General features: G+C 41.2%; 1 protein-coding gene across 2 annotated transcripts in view; it reads right to left on the reverse strand.

Annotated features, from left to right (window-relative positions):
* LOC126190945 (NBAS subunit of NRZ tethering complex-like) overlaps positions 1-27,329 on the reverse strand; it is a 410,919-nt gene that overhangs the window by 183,502 nt on the left and 200,088 nt on the right. For both annotated transcript variants that reach the window (XM_049931590.1, XM_049931589.1), the window contains exon 27: positions 5,501-5,640. In XM_049931590.1, the coding sequence (XP_049787547.1) occupies positions 5,501-5,640 (140 nt within the window). The remainder of the gene's footprint in view (positions 1-5,500; positions 5,641-27,329) is intronic.

The raw sequence follows: 27,329 nt of genomic DNA on the forward strand, positions 1-27,329 counted from the left end.
GGGCATGGATGTTTGTGATGTCCTTAGGTTAGTTAGGTTTAACTAGTTCTAAGTTCTAGGGGACTAATGACCTCAGCAGTTGAGTCCCACAGTGCTCAGAGCCATTTTGAGCCACACACACACACACACACACCCACACACACACCCACACACACACACACACACACACTCTCTCTCTCTCTCTCTCTCTCTCTCTCTCTCTCTCTCTCTCACACACACACACACACGCACACACACACACACACACACACACACACACACACACACACACACACACGTTATGGATTGTTAAAGATGGTCCAGTGCCATGGTCTACCTCTTCACACGAGCTTAATATCTTAGATTTCTGATTGTGGGTATATTTAAAGGCACTGCTATATCCACCATCCACTGACAAGATGCAAACATTGAAGGAACGTGTGTCACACACTATCCAATCAAAATTATTTGGACACCTATTGGTGGGTATTAAAATAGATTCTGTCCATGCTTCACCTTTATGACAGCTTGAACTATGTGGGGGACACTCAATGAGGTGTCCAAATGTGTGTGGAGGAATAGCAGCCCATTCTTCCTCAACACCCAAAACCATAGGAGGTAGTGATATTGTACACTGGGGTCTGGAGTGAAGTCGACGCTCTAACTCATCCCAAGACTTGGGTTCAAGTTGGGACCCTGGGCAGGCCAGTCCATTTCAGGAATGTCACTGTCCACAAGCCATTGCCTCGCACATGCTGTTTTACGACAGGGTGCTTTGCCTTGCTGATACAATCAATCATTGACTCAGAACTGTCCAGCTACTGTAGACAGTAAACAATGTTTTACAATGCGTTCATATCCTTCCACATTTAGTACTTTCTTCAGTGCAATAAGGAGACCACACACCAACAACAAAACACACTTTATACTGCAATATCACCTTCTCTGTACTTCACTGTTGAAACTATACATGATGGCAAATAATGTTCTCAAAGCATTTGGCAAACCAAACCCTTTCATTAACATGATTCACTGCTCCAAATCATTCATTTCCAGTCATCCACTGTTCAGTGGTGACACTCTTTACACTTTCTCAACTGTTGCTTAGCACAAACTACAGAAATGTGTGACTTATAAGGTGCTGCTCAATTATTGTATAACATTCTTTTGAACTCTCTATGTACTGTCACTGTGCTACCTGGACTGCTGGTAGCACTTTGGAACTCACGAGTTATTTCTTCCACTGATTTCATGTAATTTTTTGCAGACACATCTACTGTGCTCAACAGTCCCTGACCATCAGTAAAAGAGAGGTCTGCCTGGTTTTGGTTTAGCTATGGTAGTTTCTTCACACTTCCATGTCACAGTCATATCATCAACAGTCGACTGACGGTTTTAGAAGAGTTGAAATGTTCCTGAGGAGTTTATTACTCAGGTGACATCCAATGACTAGTCCCCATTTGAAGTCACTGAGCACTTCTGTCTGACCCATTTTGCTATTACATCTTCTCTGCTGACAACACAATACTCTCTCCCTCCTTTTATGCTAGTGTGTCTGGCTCTCATTATATCTAGTGGTCAATACCGTATTACATGAGTCTATACTGATAGTTTTTAACAGATAGTGCCCATGTTACCAAATCCAACAACAGTTTGGTATGTTCAAACAAGTTCATGAGTCTTTGAGAAAGATGACAGAATGAAGTGTCAGAACTAGTGGTAACTGCTCAGAACGTTACCTGTAGAGTCAGCAGATAGATGGATATCACAGGACAGATTGGTCTCTGTCTTGTCAAGTGTGTTTCCGGTCATATGTTTATAAAACTTTTTTCTAGTGTTGACCAGTAATAGTATGGAAGATTACGGCTTAACTTCCATTAGAGATAGAGCATAAGCTTGGACACAGAAAGGATGGGGAAAGAAATTGGCCATGTCCTTTTCAAAAGAATCAGCCCAGCATTCACTTTAAGCAATTTAGGGAAACCACAGGAAACCTCAGCAAGGATGGTCACATGCAGATTTGAATTACCATCCATCCAAATGCGAATCCAGTCTCTTCCACTCCGCCACCTCCCTCTGTTCAGCCCGTAAGTATTTCCTGCATAAATCTGACACTTTTTTTAAATGTGCCTGTGTGTGTGTGTTTAATATTTTCTAAACAAGGGAGCTATCTGCATCACTTTACATTTGTATAAATTAAATTAAATACTTTTAACTGTTCAAACAGCAGTGTTTTAGTTTTCAATTTTGAGATGAGCCAAAGGTTTCTTTTCTACAAGAACCATTATGTTTCAGAAAATAAATGCATGACAATATGTTCCACCTACCTATGCATAACAGCTTTTATAATTTACAAATTACCAAGTTGGTAGGGTTGTAGCCTATCCCTGATGTTATTCAATCTGTATATTGACCAAGCAGTAACGGAAACAAAAGAAAAATTTGGAGTAGGAATTAAAATCCATGGAGAAGAAACAAAGACTTTGAGGTTTGCCAATGACATTGTAATTCTGATCATACAATGTAAGCTTTCACAGCGGTATTGTCTTCACTTAAAACTTCCGGGCTGATAGGCCGTGGTCGAAGTATAAAACTGTCTCCTGACGTTTCGTCTCCGACTGCGGGAGACATCCTCGGAGGTAAAATGGCGAACTGCAAAGAGAACTCGAGGAAGCACTGATTATATAAGCAGTACAGAGGGCGCCACAGTCGATCACGTGGTGTTGGCTATGAGATTGTCTCTGGTGATGCCAACATTCTCGATTGAAAGTAATCTATCGTCACGCTTGCGGTGCAACACTGACATCCAAATTTTATCCAGTTTAACACCTTCATCTTTCCTGTTAAAATTATTATGATGTTTATCAATCTCGATAGCCTCTCTATATAAGCATGCATAATAATGCGAGGTTTTTGATATGACGCTTGTCTCACTGAATTTTATTTCATGATCACCTTCCTGGTAAACATGTTCAGTTACGGCCGATTTATCCGTGTGACCCAGGCGGCAATTCCTCTTATGTTCAACAAGACAGGTGTTCACACTTCTCTTTGTGGTACCGATTTAAACCTGTCCACAACTACAAGGAATTTTATATACCCCCGGTGTAGCCAAAGGGTGTCATGCATCTTTTGCCAACCTTAAAAATTCTTTTATTTTCCAAGTGGGTCTGAAAGTAGTTTCCACCCTATACTTGTCTAAAACTTTCCCAATGCGATCTGTGACCTTACTAATGAACGGAAGAAAAACTCTGCCCTTGGGCGACTGTTGTTCGTCGTTGCTCCTGATTCTCTGCCTAGAGCGAAGTGTTCAATCTATATCCTTGCTGGAATAACCATTCTTCACGAAAGTTGACCGTATATGTTCAATCTCATCTTTTAAATAAACAGGTTCACAACGTTTGTATGCCCTGTCTATCAAAGTTTTTCATTACACCTCTTTTTTGTCTAGGGTGGTGGTTTGAATCTTTATGTAGGTAACGATCAGTATGTGTGGGCTTTCTATACACCTTATGGCCCAACGTTCCGTCCCGTCGTTTAATCACAGACACATCCAGGAAATTCAATTGCCCATTCCTTTCCGTCTCCATAGTGAATTGAATTTTTGGATTAATGCTATTTAAATGTGTCAGGAAGTCATCCAACTCCTCTGCTCCGTGTGTCCATACTACGAATGTGTCATCGACATAGCAATACCATTTGGCTGGTCTCTTACTGGCAGTCTGCAATGCCCGTTGTTAAAAAGTCTCCATAAATAAATTAGCCACAGCAGGACTGAGACTACTGCCCATAGCCACCCCGTCAATCTGTTCATAAAAGTCATTATTGTATTGAAAGTAGGTTGTGGTGAGGCAGTGTCGGAATAATGCCACAATATCCGTAGGAAAAAATCCGCTATGCATGAGATAGCTTCGTTTACTGGAATCATGGTAAGTAACGACACAACGTCAAAACTGATGAGGATATCATCCAGGCCTACGCTCATTTCCTTTAACTTGTCAATGAAATGAGCTGAATTTTTAATATGACTGTCCGTCCTACCAACATAACGCTGCAGCATTGAGGCACAGTGTCTAGCTAACTCATGTGTTGGTCCACCTAAAGCGCTGACAATTGGCCTCAATGGGATCCCGGGTTTATGAACTTTGGGTAAAGCATAAAGTCTAGGTGGGTACGCTTTTGATGATCGATTACTTTAAATCGAGAATGTTGGCATCACCAGAGACAATCTCATAGCCAACGCCACGTGATCGACTGTGGCACCCTCTGTACTGCTTATATGATCAGAGCTTCCTCGAGTTCTCTTCGCAGTTCGCCATTTTACCTCCGAGGATGTCTCCCGCAGTCGGAGACGAAACGTCAGGAGACAGTTTTATACTTCGACCATGGCCTATCAGCCCGGGAGTTTAATGAGGACATTGTAATTCTGTCAGATACAGCAAAGGACCTGGAAGGGCAACAGAACAGAATGGACAGTGTCTTGAAGGAAGGATATAAGATGAATATAAACAAAAGCAAAACATGGATATTGGAGTTTTAATTAAATCAGGTGATGCTGAGCGAATTAGATTAGGGAATGAGACACTTAAAGTAGAGAGGAGTTTTGCTATTTGGGAGCAAAATAAGTGATGATGGTCAAAGTAGAGAGGATACAAAATGTAGGCTCGCAATCGCAAGGAAAGTGTTTCTGAAGAAGTGAAATTTGTTAACATTGAGTATAGATTTAAGTGTCAGGAAGTCTTTTCTGAAAGTGCTTGTGTGGAGTGTAGCCTTGTATGGAAGTGAAACATGAAAGATAAATAGTTTAGACAGAAAGAGAATAGAAGCTTTTGAAATGTGGTGCTACAGAAGAATGCTGAAGATTAGATGGGTAGATCATGTAACTAATGAAGAGATAGTAAACAGAACTGGGTAGAAGAGAAATTTGTGGCACAACACGACTAAAAGAATGGGACAGACGGTAGGACACTTTCTGAGGCATCAAGGGATCAACAAATTAGTATTGGAGGGAAGTGTGGTGGGTAACAACTGTAGAGGGAGACCAAGAGATGAATACACTCAGCAGATACAGAAGGATGTAGGATGCAGTAGTTACTCTGGTGAGATCAAGAGGCTTGCACAGGAGAGGGTAGCATGGACAGATGCATCAAACCAGTCTCTGGACTGAAGACAACAACAACAACAACAACAACAACAATTACCAAGTACACATAAACAACACACTACATGAAAATGCAGCAAATCCCCATCTTCTCTCCCCAACAAAGCTCAAATCATGGTAATATTTTTATATACAGGTCTACATATTATGATAATATTAGATGCAGGTAGCTGTTCTAGTTATTATCATTATATCTTATTTCTGATTTATTTTACTCATATACTGTACAACTAACATTGCAGATCAGAGAAAGGTATATAATACTTTCACATACATAACAAATGATCTTACTTTCTAAAAATATTTGTAAAGAAGTCAGCATTTCTAACTACAACCATTAATAAAAAAAATGGCTCTTACCTGAGAGCATCTTTCCAGAAATTCTTATTGCCAACATTTTTAAGTAACTGGTAAGTTGTTTTTCTGATAACTTCAGTAGAACCTTCGACAACATTCATTATACTCAGGACGGGGGGAAATTCTCGTTTAGGTGTCATAGGCTAAGGAGGAAAAATGTGTCATTAAGAAACTGAACATATTATGATTACAATATGAAATGCACAGATATTAGTGAAAATTGCAACAGCCAGAAAGAATAGCCTTAATGAAACCAAACTTAAGAATGCAGAACAGTGTACCCATAATAAGTGAAAAGGATGTGGAGTGAGCATACACAAATGCTATGAAACATGCACTCATGTTGATGGAAAAGTCAGAAGTGTGTCAAATTTGGTGACAAATCACCAAACAAAGTGAAAATTTAACGGGATCTTACAGGAATGTGCATCTCCTGGATGAGACAATGTGACCACAGCAGTAGGTGACCACCTCCTTCTTTATGCGACTGTAACAGGCCATTTACATTTGCCCCTCTCCCCTTCACATCCCATTTTGGCTTGGTGCTGGTGTTATTTACTAGGTGTGAATCTGTCCGCATAGATAGTTAGGTTTCCTACGCTACAGTCTACACTGGCAGCACACCCATCATTGTGTCAGATTTCACTGCTGACAAACACAAACACCTTCGACTGCAATGAGTATATAATGCTATTACAGTCACGCTGAGAGTAGAACTGTCATCTCTCAGACATAAACACCTTCAGCTTGAAATACACTGCTGTTAGATGCAACCATGATGGTCACAATACAGCAGACTACATTGTCCAAAGGTGTAATGGACAAACAGTATGTGTGTGGCTCAGGGGTCTAACTGGAAATAATGTAATGTGTGGTCTCTTTAATCTAATGTACTGATGGTAATCTGAAAACTAACCTCTATATCATAGATTTTTAGAGCCCAATATACTGCCCCTCTCCCTCCTTCAAGTAAATCCACACAGCAGGGTATTTGTAAGTCCCATGTGGAGATGAGTGTACAAGTTCTCAGTGTGAAACTTTTGAGCAACATTGGTCTCCATCTTTATCTGATATGATGCCTATAGAACATTTTTGTTCACATATTCCCCAGCAATGATTATTATTTCTTTTGTGAACACTCCAGCAAGCCATGTAGGGGGTGATTTCCCACGAACATACCACAGACCACCTTGCTTCCAAACCGTAGTGTTAGAATGCTCCTACTGCCACTCATCAGGGCTTCACACTACACTGAATTCTCGAAGTCAGAGTCGATGTACAGTTCCAAAATCCTAGGATTGTCATATCATCATACATCACCAATTTAATAACATGTATCATAGATGATACTTTAATTTTTGAAAATGTTACTGTACTAAGGGAAATTATTTATGTACCATTCACACATACTAACATGATGATAATGATTTCCATAAAAAGTGATAATAATAATAATAATAATAATAATAATGATAAAGCAATACAAGTGATATTTTTTACTTCAGATGTAGTGCTGTTGATATAGTTGTCTGTGTTTAAGTAGCCCGGAGCCAAAATCTTTAAACTAACTTGTACAATACTTATGAGATTATCAAGTATCAGACATATAACAAAATGTTTAATGTACATGCCAGACTGGGGATCAATTTGGATATCTGTCTCCTGCTGAGTGTTCCTCCAAATAAGCCATGTAATGGGTATGACTCAGACTATTTTCTTCAATAAGTTGTTCTTACCTATTTCCTCTAACTCATAGTTTCCCAAACTGCGCTCTTTGGAACACTGATAATCTGTGGGTAGTGAATAAGTGTTCCACAAAAACTATTAATAACATGACATTCCTTTCTTTGACAATTTTTCTAGTTTTTTTTTAATTTTATTATGATTTCTGTGTTGATTAAAACAAGGTTTCTGCAATGTTTAAAAACTTTAATGCTCTTTAAAATAAACAAGGTGCCCCATCAAAGTACCAGACTCTCAAAGTGTTTTGTCAGAAGAATAATCAGTAACAAAACTAATTTTTTAAATTACGATGCATTTCAGATGCTTTTTTCTATCATTAGGCAACATTTTTAGTGTTTAGCTCACAGCATTACTCCCAGGAAACTTTTGATGCTGACTGCCCCAGGACAGAGCAGAGCCTCTGAACGGAAATGTAATTTTTTTAAAAAGAAATATGTTTTTGTGACTGGTTACATTGTGCATCATTATTCAGTTTTATAGGAAGAATAATTTAGTAACTGTATCAAAAGAAAACTTAACTGTGAAAATTAATACAGTAAAAGTCAGAATTGCTGGTCAGCACTTATCTTCATGAAGCAAAATGTGTAGTGCTGCCAAGAGACACATGCAGAGGCAAAAGCAAGACACTTCCTTGTTTTGGAACTAATACTTTCTTCCCCAAGGAAGAGATACAGGCAGATTGAAGAAGGTTAAAAGGAAGGGCAGGTCACTCAGACCACAGGATGAGAGATACCACCAATGCTGAGGACAAAAGTAGACAATAATGAAGTGGAGGTGTCAGGGAGAGCAGGTACAACAAGGTAATAGCTTAGCAAGCATTGTGCTAATGTCACAGATAAGGAGAGAGTTGGAAGTAAAGACTGCTAGGTCAATTAGGGGGAAGAGAAATGACTCGTTCCACATCATTACGAAATATCGTATTCATGATCCATGGAACTAGTATTAATCTAATCGAATCTAATCTAATCTAATGAGGAAAAAGAAAAATGAAAAGAGCAAATTCAGTAACAAAGTTCAAGTCATCAGTCACAGAATAGAGGCTTTCACAGCAGACATCTGTATTATTGTTGGTATTTGTTTTAGCAGCATTAGAAGAGTGGGTAAGGGCTTGGAAATCCTACAGCCATTTATAGGAAAAACTTACATTTATGTTACAGATTCTGGTCATTTTTCTGAAAACTTAAAATCATTCACACTGAGGTCAAGTGATGTTATGGTCAGTTTTGATGTTGTATCACTATTTACTATTGTTCCTCTAAATGAGGTAATATCACAGTTGGAAAACATTTTCACAGATGATACGGCAGTTATCTTAAACACTGTCCCATATCAACTTACTTTCAACGAGACGACAAATTCTAGGAGCAAACTGATGGTGGGCTATGGTGAATGCACTAAACACAGTTGTAGCAATTTTTACAAACGTAGGATGTATGGCAGGGAAGGTTCCCACCTGCGCATTTCAGAGATGCTGGTGTTGGTAGGAAGGATCAATATGGCACAGGCGGTGAAGCAGTCATTGAGATTAGGGATATCATGTTTGGCAGCGTGTTCAGCAACAATTTTTTTGGCCACAGTTTGTCGGTGGCCATTCATATGGCCAGACAGCTTGTTGGTTGTCATGCCTACATAGAATGCAGCACAGTGGTTGCAGCTTAGCTTGTAAATCACATGACTGCTTTCACAGATAGCCCTGCCTTTGATTGGGTAGGTGATGTTAGTGACCAGACTGGAGTAGGTGGTGGTAGGAGGATGTATGGGACAGGTTTTGCATCTAGGTCTATTATAGGGGTATGAGCCATGAGGTAAGGGATTGGGAGCAGGGGTTGTGTAAGGATACACGAGTATATTGTGTAGGTTCGGTGGTCGGTGAAATACCACGGTAGGAGGGGTGGGAAGGATAGTGGGCAGGACATTTCTCATTTCAGGGCACGACGAGAGGTAATCGAAACTCTGGCGGAGAATGTCAATCAGTTGCTCCAGTCCCAGATGGTACTTAGTTACGAGGGGAATGCTCCTCTGTGGCTGGGCTGTGGGACTTCGGGAGGTGGTGGGAGACTGGAAAGATAAGGCACAGGAGATTTGTTTTTGTACCAGGATGGGAGGATAATTATGGTCAGTGAAGGCTTCAGTGAAACCCTCAGTATATTTTGAGAGGTACTGCTCATCACTGCAGACGCGACGACCATGGGTGGCTAGGCTGTACAGAAGGGACTTCCTGGTATGGAATGGGTGGCAACTGTCGAAGTGGTGGTATTGCTGGTGGTTAGTAGGTTAGATATGGATGGAGGTACTGATGTAGCCATCTCTGAGGTGCAGGTCAACATCTAGGAAGGTAGCTTGTTGGGTTGAGTAGGACCAGGTGAAGCAAATGGCGGAGAAGTTGTTGAGGTCCTGGAGGAATGTGAATAAGGTGTCCTCACCTTCAATCCAGATAGCAAAGATGTCATCAATGAATCTGAACCAGGTGAGGGGTTTAGGATTCTGGGTTTTTAGGAAGGATTCCTCTAGATGGCCCATGAAAAGGTTAGCATAGGATGGTGCCATGCGGGTGCCCATAGCCGTACCACAGATTTGTTTGTAGGTAATGCCTTCAAAGGAGAAGTAATTGTGGATGATGATATAGTTGGTCATAGAGACTAGGAAGGAGGTTGTTGGTTTGTAATCCATAGGGCGTCTGGAAAGGTAGTGTTTGATAGCAATAAGGCTATGGGCATTAGGAATGTTAGGGTACAGGGAGGTGGCATCAGTAGTAACGAGCAGGACACCATGTGGTAATGGGAAAGGAACTGTGGAGAGTCGGTAAAGGAAATGGTTGTTATCTTTTATATAAGATGATAGGTTCTGGGTAATAGGTTGAAGGTGTTGGTCAACGAGAGCAGAGATTCTCTCAGTGGGGGCACAGTAACCGGCCACAATGGTGTGTCCTGGGCAGTTGTGTTTATGTACTTTAGGAATCATGTAGAAGGTGGGAGTGCAGGGAGTGGTAGGGGTAAGTAGAGAGATGGACTCTGGGGAGAGGTTTCTGGGATGGGCCTAAGGATTTGAGTAGTAACTGGAGATCCTGCTGGATTACTGGAATGGGATCACTGTAGCATGGGTTGTAGGTGGAAGTATCTGACAGCTGACGGAGTCCTTCTGCCACATAATCCTTGCGGTTCAAAACAATGGTGGTGGAGCCTTTGTCAGCAGGTAGGATTATGAGGTCGGGATCAGTTTTTAGATAGTGGACTGCGGTTCTTTCTGTGGATGTAAGGTTAGTTTGCATGTTGAGGGATTTGGCAAATGATGGTGAGGCAAGGTTCGAGATTAAGAAATTCTAGAAAGTTAACAGGGGGTGGTTTGGATAGAGGAGTGAACCGAGCTAGGCAACGTTCAATAGTAGTCTTTGGTTGAGTCTGATTGGTGATGAAAAAGTGTTTCCACTCTAGGGACCAGGAGAAGGAGAAAAGGTCTTTAACTAGTCCTGCATGGTTGAATTTTGGAGTGGGGCTAAAGGTGAGGCCATTGGAAAGGACTGATATTTCTGTGGGACTAAGGCTTCTGGAGGAAATGTTCATAATTGTGTTGTGGGTCTGTTTAGGTTCTGGGTTCTGTGCAGTGGTGGGAGGGAGTTTTGGAGGGTGGGATAAGTGTAGTAGGTCTGCGAGAAAGAGTTTGTCAGCTATGAGAGGGTGTGGGGGAGGGTTGGAGGTTGTTGTAGAAGTGGTGGACAGTGGTACTCCGAGGTGGGAATTGGAAGTGAGCACGATGGAGTGCTTTTTGAGGTGGTGTTGTCCATGTTGTTCAAGTTCCTGCTGGGCAGGAGTTTTAATGTGTGTTATGGGTTCCAGGAATTTAACATTACATAGCAGGAGAATTTTGCAGATGGAGAGAAGGTATTGCAAGGAGGATTGGGCTTGGTTGATATGGTTTTGCAGGACTATGTTGGTGAGTGCTAAGGATTGGCGGAACCTGAACAGGTGAAGGTCATTGTGGAAGGAGGGGTGGCAACCAGAGATGGGTAACTTGATGGTAAGGCCATTAGGGTGGATTTCATGAGCCAAGCAACAATGCAGGAACAGTATGTGGGACTGGGATCTGGCTAGGGATAAGGAAACCTTTCTGTATTGACACATATGGAAGAAGCAAGGATCCATGGCGGTGCAAAAAATGCGAAAAATTACAAGAAAGTACACTTATGTCTGAAAGATTACACAAAAATTACTCAAAAATACACTCAAATACTTTTGAAAAATAGGAAAAGGGTGAAATGGATGCACAAGGGGGAAAAAACAAGATGAAATCTGAGGAAGACGACGGTAGTGGAAGGCGAAAACTCACCAAAATTTGCGAGAAATCACAAGGGTCAAAGTAGAGAATAACTATGAAGGAGAGACGATCTTTAACTAGTCCTGGATGGTTGAATTTTGGAGTGGGGCAAAAGGTGAGGCCTTTGGAAAGGACTGATATATCTGTGGGACTAAGGCTTCTGGAGGAAAGGTTCATAACTGTGTTGCGGGTGTGTTTAGGTTCTTGGTTCTGTGCGGTGGTGGGAGGGAGTTTTGGAGGGTTCCTCCAGAACCTCGACAACTTCTCCTCCATTTGCTTCACCTGGTCTAGCTCGAGCCAACAAGCCACCTTCCTAGATGTTGACCTCCACCTCAGAGATAGCTACATAGCTACCTTCATCCATATCAAACCTACTAACCACCAGCAATGCCTCCACTTTGACAGCTGTTACCCATTCCATACCAAGAAGTCCCTTCTGTACAGCCTAGCCACCCATCATCATTGAATCTGCAGTGACGAGCAGTCCCTCTCAAAATATACCTAGGGTCTCAATGAAGCCTTCACTGACCGTAATTATCCTCCCATCCTTGTACAAAAATAAATATCCCGTGCCTTATCTTTCCAGTCTACCACCACCTCCTAAAGTCCCACAGTCTGGCCACAGAGGAGCACTCCCCTCGTAACTAAGTACCATCCAGGACTGGAGCAACTGAATTACATTCTCTGCCAGGGGTTCGATTACCTCTAGTCGTGCCCTGAAATGAGAAATGTCCTGCCCACTATCCTTCCCACCCCTCTTACCGTGGTATTCCACCGTCCACCAAACCTACACAATATACTTGTCCATCCTTACACAATCCTGCTCCCAATCTCTTACCTCATAGCGCATACCCCTGTAATATACCTAGATGCAAGACCTGTCCCATACATCCTCCTACCACCACCTACTCCAGTCCAGTAACTAACATCACCTACCCATCAAAGGCAGGGCTACCTGTGAAACCAGTCGTGATTTACAAGCCTAGCTGCAACCACTGTGCTGCATTCTATGTAGGCATGACAACCAACAAGCTGCTGTTAAACATGCTGCCAAACATGATATTCCTCATCGCAATCACTGCTTCACAGCCTGTCCCATATGGATCCTTCCCACCAACACCAGCTTTTCTGAATTGCGCAGGTGGGAGCTTTCCCTGCAATACATCCTACATTCCCGTAACCCTCCTGGCCTCTATCTTCTTTAGTCACTGTCGCCACCCATCCAGCCACCTCCCTGTTCCCATTCCAGCACTACATAGCCGTCATTTCACCACTACACCCAGTCTTTTAATTTCTTTTTATTTCTCTCCTTTCCGCTACTTACTCCCTCCCCCTTCTGCACCTTCTCTCCTGCCTTCCATCTAAACTGCAACACTTCACTGTCCGCCACTCCCACCATAGTATCCCTCCCCCTCCCCTCCCCTCCACCCGCCGACTACTCCTTACCCCCACCCAGTCGCCACTTCCATCAGGCACTGATGCTGCTGCTCACAGTGTGGTTTCAGTTCTCTGAGACTGCAGACGTGTATGCGAGTTGTGTGTGTGTGTGTGTGTGTGTGTGTGTGTGTGTGTGTGTGTGTGTGTGTGTGTGTGTGTGTGTGCGCGCGTGCGCGAGCGCGCGCGTCCGTGTGTGCGCACGTGTGTCTACTGCTGACACAGGCCTTTACGGCCGAGAACTACAATTGTGTGAATCTTTTTGTTGTGCCTATCGCAACTCAGCATCTCCGTTATATGGTGAGTTGTAACTTTCCTCCCCTGGTACTAATACGAAGTTCACTACAGAAAAAGATAAATAAGGTAAAATTTCATATCTGGATGGACAGCTACTTACAAAACCTGACCCAAAGGTTAGGGCATAATGTCAGGAAGCCTATTAACATGGATAGATACCTTCACAGAAATTCCAATCACCATCTCAAGCTGAAAAGCAGAGATATTAAATCACTGGTGGATCAGGCTAAAAGACACTGTGAACCACAGTATTTCCAGGATAAGGTTGATTATTTAAGAATTACTCTCAGAAGAAATGGCTACTCTGACAAAGAGATAAATCGGGTAATTCAATCCAAAAGGTCTAGGGCTTCTAATGACAAAGAACCAACTAAAGGAAAAATTTCCCTTCCACCTGTAAAAACTGTCACAGATCATATCAGCAAAGTACTGATAGGCTGTTTAATCCAAGGACCCAAATCTGCTGCTTGCCACAGCAGGAATATACAAAATCCCTTGCACTTGCGGCCGAATGTATATAGGAACTACAAAAAGAAGCATTAACACACAGCTCAAGGAAGAAAAAAGCAATTGTTACAAGGGCAAGACAGATATATTATCAATAGCAAATTGTGCTTGGGACTGGGGAACCACCAAGTTTGTTTCTCTGACACTGTGGTTTTAGTAACATCTAATCATTACTAAGCTAGGATACGTAGGGAGGCCACAGAAATTCAGAAGGGCAAAAACAACTTTAACAGAAAAGAAGAAGGCTAGGCTTGAAATTAGACAAGGTGTGGGTCTTCGTGTTAAATAAACCATACAGTGCCAACTCTTCCACATTATAAGCTCGATGACGGAAGTTGGCACATCTCCTTGATCTTACACAGCAGCCTAATGTCACAAACTTACTGTTGCATGGATACAAAGAAACACTTCAGCTTCTTGAGCTTGTTTGATAATGTATGTGCTTTCTGAGTTGTTAAAGCCTCTGATGATGTCTCCAGCATTGGAAGACAAAATGTTTGGCAGAGATAACACCCTGGACCACAGCCTAATGCCCATAAAACAAATATCAGGAATAAAGTTTTAATAAATTGTTCTCAGCATCGTAATTTCTTTTGTGGTCACTAATAGTTATATCAGGAATTTCTTACAATTTGTCATGTGGACTGATCTAGCAAATCACTTAGAAGTAGCAGACACAGTAATGTTTGCAGATGATAGCTAGTAGTCTTTTTATCAACCCTCTAAACACAAGCAAAGCCATTGCTTTGCTCCAACTGATTGTGCTTCAAACATGTCAAGTGGCACATACCATAAATGCTTTCTGAATTTTTTTTTGTTTTGTCCAATATGACAGTGTGGAAGAATTTCTCGAATATAAGATGACAGAGTTTTTATTTGTTTATCTAATGAGTGACATACTTGTGAGCATTTTTGAAATTATCTGAGCACAGATGTATATCGTAACATAAAAATCATATGACTGGAAGAAAAGTGACACTAGTTCCTATACAAAACCAAACTTTAATGAAAGCATGCTGAAACAGACCCTTAATTATTATGGCATAAATAAATCAACAAGCTGAAAATTTCACATGCAAGAATAGGGAAAAGGGAGGGGGAGAGGGGGGAAAATAATAATACCAAATAGAAAGTATTCAGAAGTGGTTTCTACTAAATGTTGGTTATGTGACTATTTGTAAAATTAAGAGCAAATAGTAAAGGAAAGGACATAGTGCAGAAGGACAAGTCACTTAAGACATAACACCTCACATTCTGTAAACTGTTCAAGATTCTGAAACAATGTTTGTGGCAAACGATAGTAGGCAGAGGGGCAGGAAATTTTGTTGCATGGCTAAGTCTCTGAATTCAAGGGAAAACCACATTACTGAAACAAGTATTTTTTTTTTTTTAATAGAACAATATACTTTTTAAAAAGTAGTATCCTCTTGAATGGTCTAGTACGATGATATAACACTTTCTAATGTTGGTGTTGAAACTATTCACAAACACATCTGAGAAATTTACAACAAGTGAAAGGCAATGCACCTGAAATTGGCTATTGTGGTGTACAAACTGATAAGTAAGGTTCTTCTGGCAGGTTCCAACATTTTATCAAGCCTTTTGAAAGCTTACTTGCCTGCACTGCAGAAATAGCTAGAAATGTGTTGTCTATCAACAGCTCATTTCTGTTTCAATATTTCCTGTGAGCAAACGCGTACATCAATGAGAAGAATTTAGACATGTTACTTGTATATGGTGAACGCCCAAGAAATGCTGTCAGAACAGTATGGCACTATTGGAATGTTTATCCTGATTGCTGACAGTATCTGACACATCAGGCATTTACACGAGTTATTAGGACATCAGTGCTAACACACAGCTCAAATGTCAAACAGATGATGACGGAGAAGACTGCAACTGACAGAACACATGAAGAAGCTGTTCCAGTCATGCTGCTTATCAGCTCTCAACACTGGCATGAGATTTATCATGAAGGAATGTGGGATCATTCAGACAAGTATCCTTCATGTCTTGCATCAACATACATCCTGCCACTGTAAGGAAATGATGAATCTCATTGGTTTGCTCAGCAACACCTGGGAAATAATACTATGTTTTTGAAATATGCTGTTTGCTAATGAAGTGACATTTACTAGTCAGAGTAATGTAAATGTGTGAAACTTTCATTAATCTGTAGCAGAAAATCAGCACTGGTTTTGTCACATATGGTGCAGTAATGTAGGAAATTTCATCATGGGGACTTATTTCATTCCTGGTGCATTAAGTGGTCATACATATGGATGCCTTCTTACAAACATTCTACCCATTGTTCTTCATGACATACCACTGGAAAAGTAACAGTTTATGTGGTCCCAACATGATAGCTGTCCAGCTCACTCTCTCCATACAACAATATTAATATTAAATGAAAAATTTCCTGACCATTGGATAATATGGAATACTGCAGTATTCAAACAATACATGTCAAACAATACATGCCGAAAAATCATTGCAACATGAACAGCTGTATCATTCAATGATATCCCATATATTCATCTATACCTCCCATGGCAACTGCAAATCTGCCTTGATGTTGATGAGATCTGCAATGGATCTATGGAGTTAATACCACCAACTAGTAGTGGCACCACTGAACAGGGATAATACAGCATTCATAGATTCCACAGGGTATAATCAGTATTGCCATATGGCCTTCAATTTAAAAAGAAAAAAGCACCATCAACATTTCAAAGCCTGCTAGATGATATATTGCAAGAACATAAAACTGGGGAATTATGACCTTTCTGGACAACATAATAGTTTTTTCTATTACCTTAGATGAGCATGCCTTAAGAATGCAAAATGTTATATGCAGGCTCGAAGATACTCGTCTCACCCTGAGCATGGAGAGATGTCAGTTTGCTCTGCAGGAGGTACGCTATTTGTATCATATAATTTTCCAGAAAGGAATCAAATTCAACCTGCAGCTGCCAAAAGCTGTGTGCTATTTCCCAGCACCTGCCATGGTAACTGACTTCCACTCCTTTCCTGATCTAACAAATTATTATAGAAAATCTGTGACTGATTATGCAAAAATCACAAGGCTGCTCTCCAAAATGTTTAAAAGAGTGCCAAGTTCCATTGGACTGTGGATTGTGAAGAAGCTTTTGCACAGCTACAAGCTACTAATACCTAGCAACATCTCGCATATCCAGTCTATGAAAAACACTTATCTTAACATACAAGTCCGGTAATTTTCCAATTATGCGTGTGTTCTCAAAGGAAGTAGACAAAATAGAATACCTAGTTGCATATGCATACCATCAACTGATAAAGCCAAAAAGATATGCTCTACAACAGAGTAGGACAGTAATTGAGTAATCTTCTTTCACTGCCATTTCTACTGCAGGCACTTCCAAATAATTACTGTCTGTCTGGCCTTAATCTCACATATATCTGGCAAGTAGATTCATAAGCTCGACATTGTGTCTTAAGGAATTTGAGTGAAGGGGAGCATAGACCAGGAAAATCACTTGGTAATGTGGATTGTCTAAGCTGGAAAATATGTGTAGTGCAACATGTGAGAGAGAGTGAAGGACAAGCGAAGCATATAGAGCACAAGGATGTACAATGTCAGCGATTTGCGACCCGTCCCCAGTTCAACTCCATATGATGGAATCTTTTAATGGGAAACACTATGTGGCCAGCAAATTGTCATCCCAGAGAATTTGCATGCAAATCTGCTAGGTCACGTTTATGATAATACTTGCAGAAAACTGAGGGCAGATTATGACTTTTCACTCATAATGCTGAAGTGTACTGATGGAAAAACACAAAAAAGAAAGTTCAGCAATACATAAAACACTGCATGTCTTGGGCTCCGTGTGCTAAACTCATAAGAAGTAACACCTTTACAGCAATTACGGGAAATAATTGGATTAGACAGCAATGGTTCCTGAAGGGCAACACATGTGACACTTTTGTCATAGACCTGGGTCCAAAATTCACTTTTGAAATAACTGACAACCTTGCAGTCTTGTTGTTGTTGTTGTTGTTGTTGTGGTCTTCAGTCCTGAGACTGGTTTGATGCAGCTCTCCATGCTACTCTATCCTGTGCAAGCTTCTTCATCTCCCAGTACCTACTGCAACCTACATCCTTCTGAATCTGCTTAGTGTACCCATCTCTTGGTCTCCCCCTACAATTTTTACCCTCCAAGCTGCCCTCCAATATTAAATTGGTGATCCCTTGATGCCTCAGAACATGTCCTACCAACCGATCCCTTCTTCTGGTCAATTTGTGCCACAAACTTCTCTTCTCCCCAATCCTATTCAGAACTTCCTCATTAGTTATGTGATCTACCCATCTAATCTTCAGCATTCTTCTGTAGCACCACATTTCGAAAGCTTCTATTCTCTTCTTGTCCAAACTATTTACCGTCCATGTTTCACTTCCATACATGGCTACACTCCATACAAATACTTTCAGAAACGACTTCCTGACACTTAAATCTATACTCGATGTTAACAAATTTCTCTTCTTCAGAAACGCTTTCCTTGCCATTGCCAATCTACATTTTATATCCTCTCTACTTCGACCATCATCAGTTATTTTGCTCCCCAAATAGCAAAACTCCTTTACTACTTTAAGTGTCTCATTTCCTAATATAATTCCCTCAGCATCACCCGACTTAATTCGACTACATTCCATTATCCTCGTTTTGGTTTTGTTGATGTTCATCTTATATCCTCCTTTCAAGACACTGTCCATTCCGTTCAACTGCTCTTCCAAGTCCTTTGCTGTCTCTGACAGAATTACAATGTCATCGGCAAACCTCAAGGTTTTTATTTCTTCTCCATGGATTTTAATACCTACTCCGAATTTTTCTTTTGTTTCCTTTACTGCTTGCTCAATATACAGATTGAATAACATCGGGGAGAGGCTACAACCCTGTCTCACTCTCTTCCCAACCACTGCTTCCCTTTCATGTCCCTCGACTCTTTATAACTGCCATCTGGTTTCTGTACAAATTGTAAATAGCCTTTCGCTCCCTGTATTTTACCCCTGCCACCTTTAGAATTTGAAAGAGAGTATTCCAGTCAACATTGTCAAAAGCTTTCTCTAAGTCTACAAATGCTAGAAACGTAGGTTTGCCTTTCCTTAATCTTTCTTCTAAGATAAGTCGTAAGGTCAGTATTGCCTCACGTGTTCCAGTATTTCTATGGAATCCAAACTGATCTTCCCCGAGGTTGGCTTCTACTAGTTTTTCCATTCGTCTGTAAAGAATTCGTGTTAGTATTTTGCAGCTGTGGCTTATTAAACTGATTGTTCTGTAATTTTCACATCTGTCAACACCTGCTTTCTTTGGGATTGGAATTATTATATTCTTCTTGAAGTCTGAGGGTATTTCGCCTGTTTCATACATCTTGCTCACCAGATGGTAGAGTTTTGTCATTTTGTCAGGACTGGCTCTCCCAAGGCCGTCAGTAGTTCCAATGGAATGTTGTCTACTCCGGGGGCCTTGTTTCGACTCAGGTCTTTCAGTGCTCTGTCAAACTCTTCACGCAGTATCGTATCTCCCATTTCATCTTCATCTACATCCTCTTCCATTTCCATAATATTGTCCTCAAGTACATCGCCCTTGTATAGACCCTCTATATACTCCTTCCACCTTTCTGCTTTCCCTTCTTTGCTTAGAACTGTGTTTCCATCTGAGCTCTTGATGTGCATACAAGTGGTTCTCTTATCTCCAAAGGTCTCTTTAATTTTCCTGTAGGCAGTATCTACCTTACCCCTAGTGAGATAAGCCTCTACATCCTTACATTTGTCCTCTAGCCATCCCTGCTTAGCCATTTTGCACTTCCTGTCGATCTCATTTTTGAGACGTTTGTATTCCTTTTCGCCTGCTTCATTAACTGCATTTTTATATTTTCTCCTTTCATCAATTAAATTCAATATTTCTTCTGTTACCCAAGGATTTCTAAGAGCCCTGGTCTTTTTACCTACTTGATCCTCTGCTGCCTTCACTACTTCATCCCTCAAAGCTACCCATTCTTCTTCTACTGTATTTCTTTCCCCCATTCCTGTCAATTGTTCCCTTATGCTCTCCCTAAAACTCTGTACAACCTCTGGTTCTTTCAGTTTATCCAGGTCCCATCTCCTTAAATTCCCACCTTTTTGCAGTTTCTTCAGTTTTAATCTACAGGTCATAACCAATAGATTGTGGTCAGAGTCCACATCTGCCCCTGGAAATGTCTTACAATTTAAAACCTGGTTCCTAAATCTCTGTCTCACCATTATATAATCTATCTGATACCTTTTAGTATCTCCAGGGTTCTTCCATGTATACAACCTTCTATCATGATTCTTAAACCAAGTGTTAGCTATAATTAAGTTGTGCTCTGTGCAAAATTCTACCAGGCGGCTTCCTCTTTCATTTCTTAGCCCCAATCCATATTCACCTACTACGTTTCCATCTCTCCCTTTTCCTACACTCGAATTCCAGTCACCCATGACTATTAAATTTTCGTCTCCCTTCACTATCTGAATAATTTCTTTTATATCATCATACATTTCTTCAATTTCTTCGTCATCTGCAGAGCTAGTTGGCATATAAACTTGTACTACTGTAGTAGGCGTGGGCTTCGTGTCTATCTTGGCCACAATAATGCGTTCACTATGCTGTTTGTAGTAGCTTACCCGCATTCCTATTTTCCTATTCATTATTAAACCTACTCCTGCATTACCCCTATTTGACTTTGTGTTTATAACCCTGTAGTCACCTGACCAGAAGTCTTGTTCCTCCTGCCACCGAACTTCACTAATTCCCACTATATCTAACTTTAACCTATCCATTTCCCTTTTTAAATTTTCTAACCTACCTGCCCGATTAAGGGATCTGACATTCCACGCTCCGATCCGTAGGACGCCAGTTTTCTTTCTTCTGATAACGACATCCTCTTGAGTAGTCCCCGCCCGGAGATCCGAATGGGGGACTATTTTACCTCCGGAATATTTTACCCAAGAGGACGCCATCATCATTTAATCATACAGTAAAGCTGCATGCCCTCGAGAAAAATTACGGCCGTAGTTTCCCCTTGCTTTCAGCCGTTCGCAGTACCAGCACAGCAAGGCCGTTTTGGTTATTGTTACAAGGCCAGATCAGTCAATCATCCAGACTGTTGCCCTTGCAACTACTGAAAAGGCTGCTGCCCCTCTTCAGGAACCACACGTTTGTCTGGCCTCTCAACAGATACCCCTCCGTTGTGGTTGTACCTACGGTACGGCCATCTGTATCGCTGAGGCACGCAAGCCTCCCCACCAACGGCAAGGTCCATGGTTCATGGGGGGGTTGCAGTCTTATGGGGTCAAAATACAACAAACTTGTCCATACTGACCGACAAGTCATGATCATAATCAATTATCAACCATGAGCAAGGTACTCAGACATTACATAAACGCCCAACACAAAAATTGGGATGAACTCCTTGTGTACAAGATCACAGGTCTATGATAGGAAAATGGCCTCATCCTTAAAATTATGAAGTCTTCCACCAGAAAAAAGCCTTCTTTCTTACAGGTGTTCACCACAAGACTGAAGGCCATTTGGAGGCAAGTAAAGCGCACCAATATGAGGGTGCTGGAACACCAAGAGGGAGCAACAGGAAAGAAAAGTTTATTGTTAAAATAGCATATTAGGGAATACATTGTGTTAAATAACTAAAACGCCACTAAGAGAGAAACTAAAAAGTTTATCACTAAGCACAAGGGTCCATTACAAGCTGCTGAGATGTCATCTCCAGTCACCATAAAAATACAGTTTCCCACCAGAATTACAATTTTTCATGTGGACTGAATATGAACCTTTGCAGTAGATGATGTTAACATGCACCAGCAGGCCCACAACCAGAGGGGAGGGTGACATCTCAAACAAGATTGAACAATGGCATGAGGAATTCTGAAAGTGAGGAGAAGCACTGAAAAATCACCATTCTGCCAGAACCACCCACTACATAGCAGTCTGGTCCCTTTCATCCCCCCCCAAACCAACCAACCACCCACTACAGTTTTCAGCTGTGCCATGCTAAATAGCTGTAGTAGCAGGGTGATGAACATATAATAAAGAAGGCTTGTATGCAACTTGTTTCAAACTAGACTAGAGTTCCTACAGAACGCTAAGTTTCTCTTAACTTACGTATGTGCACGAGAGAAACTGTGCACTTTGGTAGCAGGTGCTCCATCACACACTAGTTGTTAGAAGACACGCAAGGGGCACTGGTGCAGCACATTTGCACTGAACTGTGTGTCACCCTGTGATACATGACAAGTGCAGTGGCACTGTTAGCCCTTGCTGTAAGGCAGCATTACTGTTGCTAAGTCAACATCCAATTCCAAACAGCATGCAAAGCTGGCAAACACTGCACCAAATGAGTTGTTCTCATAGCAGAGCCCAAGGGTAAGATTGTTGTTTTTTATATTATAATGTTAGACAGAAAGGACTCAGTTCTCATGAAGGGCTATGTCTTCACTTCATGACTGTCAGGGTTTAAAAATATGTTCTACATAGGAAGGAAGGCTGAGGTGAACTTAAAACAGACACAGAAAAAGAGGCGGCATGGGGGAGGGGAGGGGAGGGGGTGGGGTGGCAGCAGAGGAGGGAATCTACATAAACACTTCTCTGTTCACAGTATGTGCCCTCAGCAACTCCACTATCTGATGAGTGGCAACTTTCATAATATTGCTGCATCCCAGTGAGGATCAAGACAGATGAGGCAATAACATCTGTTGTGTGCTGTAACCAATGGCAACCTGGCACTATTTGTCAGATGGCATCAGAAGGAAGTGGAATAATACTTAACAGAACCCAATGTGACTTGCAAAGCTTTCTGCTTACAACCCACTATTACTGGAAGTACCAAGATGAATGTAATCCTGCCTGAAGAGTCCTTCAAACAGTTGCCTACCTAAACTACTTAAGATACCACTACTGACTACAGCCTGCTACCCTCACTTATTCAGCCTGCTACCCTCACTTATTCACATAGCCACTGCTCACCATGGCCAGATCAGCATGGCACACCTAATGCATCATAACAAAACAGTTTCACAAAATCAACCGACAACACATGCTTGTGGCAGGGACTTTCTCCTCTGCTTTGCTCCTTGTAATCCTCATTGCATTAGCATAAATGTAGTAGAAAAGTTGTGGTAGAATGTGAATAATTTAAGAGTAAAGGAAACCATTCACTGAAAAGCAGAAGTGTTGTGTCGTCAACAAGCACACACAAAGATGACAAAAACTTGCTAGCTTTCAGAATCAATCCTTTCTTGACAGCAGTACAAATATACACAAAAGAAATGCACAACCCCACCCAAGCCCCAATCCCCCCTCCCCCAAACACATTCTCTCTCTCTCTCTCTCTCTCTCTCACACACACACACACACACACACACACACACACACACACACACGTACGTACATCTGTCCACCTAAATAGTATCCACTGGACATACAAGCCTGCAGCCGCACAGAGTGTGTAAGCATGCGCGTATGTGGGCGTGCACGCGTATTTTATTCAGTGAGTGGTCTCAATGAATTAGCAATTATTTACTGCTACTGGCTTAAGACCCTCACCCTAGTGGCACCTGTTCTAGCATCCTAATAAAGACACTGCCACTGACACACCAACTACATAACCTGGTGATCAACAGCTCCAGCTGCCACAACAATCCATAGTGGAAACAAATCTCTGGTGTTATGGACACAGTGAGCAGTGGTTATACGATGGCCTCTTCACAAAATACTAGAAAAGCATTGCTGACAACTGAAAATGTAATCTCTCATAGACTTTATACATCTATGTCTGTTCCTTTTTGGTTCTACTTTTTATTTTGTTTTGCGATTTTTTTCTTAACATTCCTTCTATGGTAATATGAAATGCTACCCAAAAGTTCCCTGAATGTATGAGTAGCTGATGAAGTCTAGTTAGTACAATGAAACGCACCCAGGGGGCATCTCATATATCCTTCAAGAGTTAGTGGCTCAAGTGTCTGTGATCTAGGTGGTCATGCTGCATGTCTTGTGAAACTGATGATGATGGCAGTCTGGGAACAATCTGTGTGCATTAACTTTTGTTTCAGACTCAGAAAAGCTGCTATACAAACACATGACATGTTGAAGCAAGCATTTTGGGAAGTCACCTTACACCACTGCCAAACTTACAAGCGTTTTAAATGTTTTCAAGATGGCAGAACATAGTTTCACAGTGATCCCCATTTAGGACAGCTGTCAACTGGTGTTACTTCTGAAAATGTCACTGCCTTTCAGAATATGCCGGAATATCGGAGGCAAATCATCCAAGATGCATGCAATAACACAGGGCTGTCTTAGGCTGTGTCAGAGGATTCTGTCCAATGAAAGTGGTGCATAAACGATTGGTTCCTCCCAATGACAATGTGAGGTCACACACTGCATTGATCACCTAGGAGTTTCTGACAAAAAAATAATTAAAAAAAGACAGTTCCTCAACTGCGATCTTCACCCAACCTGGCAACAAGTGTGAATTTTTTAATCCCCAGTATGAAGCTCCAGTTATAAAGTTGAATGTTCCACCCAGTTGAGGAGATACAAACAGAATTGCAAGTCATACTAAACAGGCTCATGAACACATTTCAAGGAGCTTTAAGTTCATGGAAAAACTGCTGCAAGTTGTGTATACACCCCCTCAGGGGGACTACTTTGTAGGTGATGGCACTAAATAAGGTCCAGGTAAAGAGTAATTTTATTTACTGGTATATTCTGGTAACTTTTGGGCAGCACCTCATAAACAACTACGTCCCCCTCATAGACACTAATGAACTGTGGTAACTGAAAATTTTACAGTATCTGGGAGTACTGGATCCAATAACATTCTCCATGATTATTGTTACTCCACGATACTTTTTGCACACTCTAGACCAGGCCATTAGTGGCCACTCATTCAGGATGGGCTGATTTGTGGCCATGAAGGACAGCCATTGATCTGCACAAGAGAGAAGGATAGTGGCCCCTGCCAGATAGGGTAGCATCTGTTTAAAGTACTAAGCCCTTAGCTCACCTAGATTTCTAGGGTTTGGTCACCATTAGACTTGCCACACATGTGGGCTATATTCAAAAACTGCCATAATAAATGTACTGAAGTTGTCTTTATCATTAGTTATTTACTGGACCTCAACTCCAATCAGCTTAGCTGCAACTGCAGACAGAATCACCACAGGTACTGCAATCATAATTACCACTCACAGCCTTTCAGTGTTTGCCTTTGTTCAGGAACCACCGAAGTACAGATTCTGTATCAACTACACAATACGTTGTTACCAGACCATTCTGAGAACCCTCTGCAGTTCCACTTCACCTCCATTACAGGTGGTGATAGGCACCAAATCATTGTGAATACAATGTTTAGTTAATTGTCTTATATACAAGATTTAATTAAACTTTTGAACAATATCTATAACCACACTTGTCCAACATCACGTGTTTTGCTTTCAAGAAGCATTCAGGCATATCAAGGCAAAACTAGGTCAGGTAATTTTTGTAGAAACTCTGAATTTAATGCAGTAATTCTTTTTTCCTGAGCACAGGGCAATTTTTCACTATGGAGAATGAACAAGCAATGTGTCTACTTCAGCAGTGACAACAGCCACAGGTCTGTTTTAAACAGTAAACAATAAAATGAAAATTCAGCTGTTTCCATAAAAGCTGTGAAATATGAGGATGTATATATATTTGGAATAGTTTTCCTAAACCCCTGTGATATGCTACAGTCTGATCCATGAACAATGGCCGTTTGTACAAGTCAAGACAAATTTTGGGGACAGCACTGTTGTCATTTCCGAGCAAAAGTTGCAGCACGCGCTTACATGTGGTATGCGCTTGATGAAAGTGTGCACCCCACAAATTATGTCTCTTTCTTGCTTGTGTAGAGCTTGTGATTGACCAACACCATCAGCTGTGGCAACTCGCAATTCACTAAATAACTCACTACGGTTGAGTACAATGCATGCATGGCAAACAACATTCAGAACACTACTGAATGCTCACTGCTGACAGGGAAGGCGTGATGTACACGCACAGAACAAGCCTAAACTCGACTGCCATCATTTGTGACTCCAACTATACACATTAGCATACAATTCCATTTACAGACATCTTAGCTGATCTTGTATCGAAGTTCTATAAAGTATGGGCAAAAGAAAATGTATTTCATTTTACTAGTACAGACCTACAGTATCTTCTTGCCATATATGATTTTAACATGTGTAGCAGATAGTTTTGCAAAAAGTTTCAGCTCCAACATCATCAAGCATTGTATCATATACTTGTCTTTTCAAGAGGTATTGAGTACTGAAATACATTGTTCCATTTAAAAAACTGTACTCAGTTCTATAATTTACCAAGATTCTGAACTTGCAGAATTTATTCTGGACACCTCCCTATTCTTGAAACTAAATTCCCACATTCTAAATCTTCCTGCCAAATGAGTCTGATTCTTTCTAGCTCTGCATTTATTTTTACTCCATATCTTAGAGCAGTTTATAATCTCTTAAAATTGTAAAGTGGCTTAGGACCTTCACATTCTGTATGGTTTCTTTATTGTTTGGTAAAACATAGTCACTCATGGTTCAGGACCTAGGTTATCCTTGCTAAGACCAGCTCCACCAGTTTTTTCTTTTTTTGCAGGAAGTATGTGTTCAGGAAAAACATGTTCACTTCAAAGCTAATTCTAATAATGTATGACCACAGTCTTTTTTGTTATCTCATATGAAGTTTTCCACTGAAGAAATGTTCTTTAGTTTTTGCCCTCTTTGCAAAATAATTATGTTGTTTCCTTCACAAAACATAGTAATTGCAAATAACATTGAATTCAAGGCATGTTACACAACACAGAGAAAAATAAATACACTAAATTTTGATAGAGACGGGGCCCAAAGCTGCTGAGTATTGTTTGAATGATTTCATACCATCTTCAGCTGTTATATTTTTTATATGTCGTACTATTGTACAATTTCAGTCCTAGACTACTTTCAAGTATACAATGCTTCTATTTAGCAGATATGCTGAGTCACAGATAGGCACAACAAAAAGACTGTCACAAATAAGCTTTTGGCCAACAAGGCCTCTGTCAAAAATAGACACCACACACAGTCTCTGGCAGCTGAAGTCATACAGATTGCATCAGCAGCAGCACCAGCAGTGCATGATGGGAGTCACAACTGGGTAGGAATAAGGAGGAGGCTGGGGCGGGGAGGGGAGAGATAGTATGGCAGGAAAGGGCGACAGTGAAGTGCTGTTGGGGAGCGTGCAGGGACAAGGTGGAAAGAGGGTAGGGCAGCTAGGTGCAGTCAGGAGGTTAGACAGAGTGCAGGGGAGAGGTGAGGTTGGGGGTGGGGGTGGAACGAGTTAGCAGGAAATGAGAGAAGTAAAAAGACTGCGTGCATTTGTGGAATTAGGGCTGCGTAGTGCTGAAATGGTTACAGGGTAGGGTCTGGAGGTGAGAGCAACAACTAGCAAAGGCTGAA

Source organism: Schistocerca cancellata, chromosome 6 (assembly GCF_023864275.1).
Source record: "Schistocerca cancellata isolate TAMUIC-IGC-003103 chromosome 6, iqSchCanc2.1, whole genome shotgun sequence".
Lineage (NCBI taxonomy): Eukaryota > Metazoa > Arthropoda > Insecta > Orthoptera > Acrididae > Schistocerca > Schistocerca cancellata.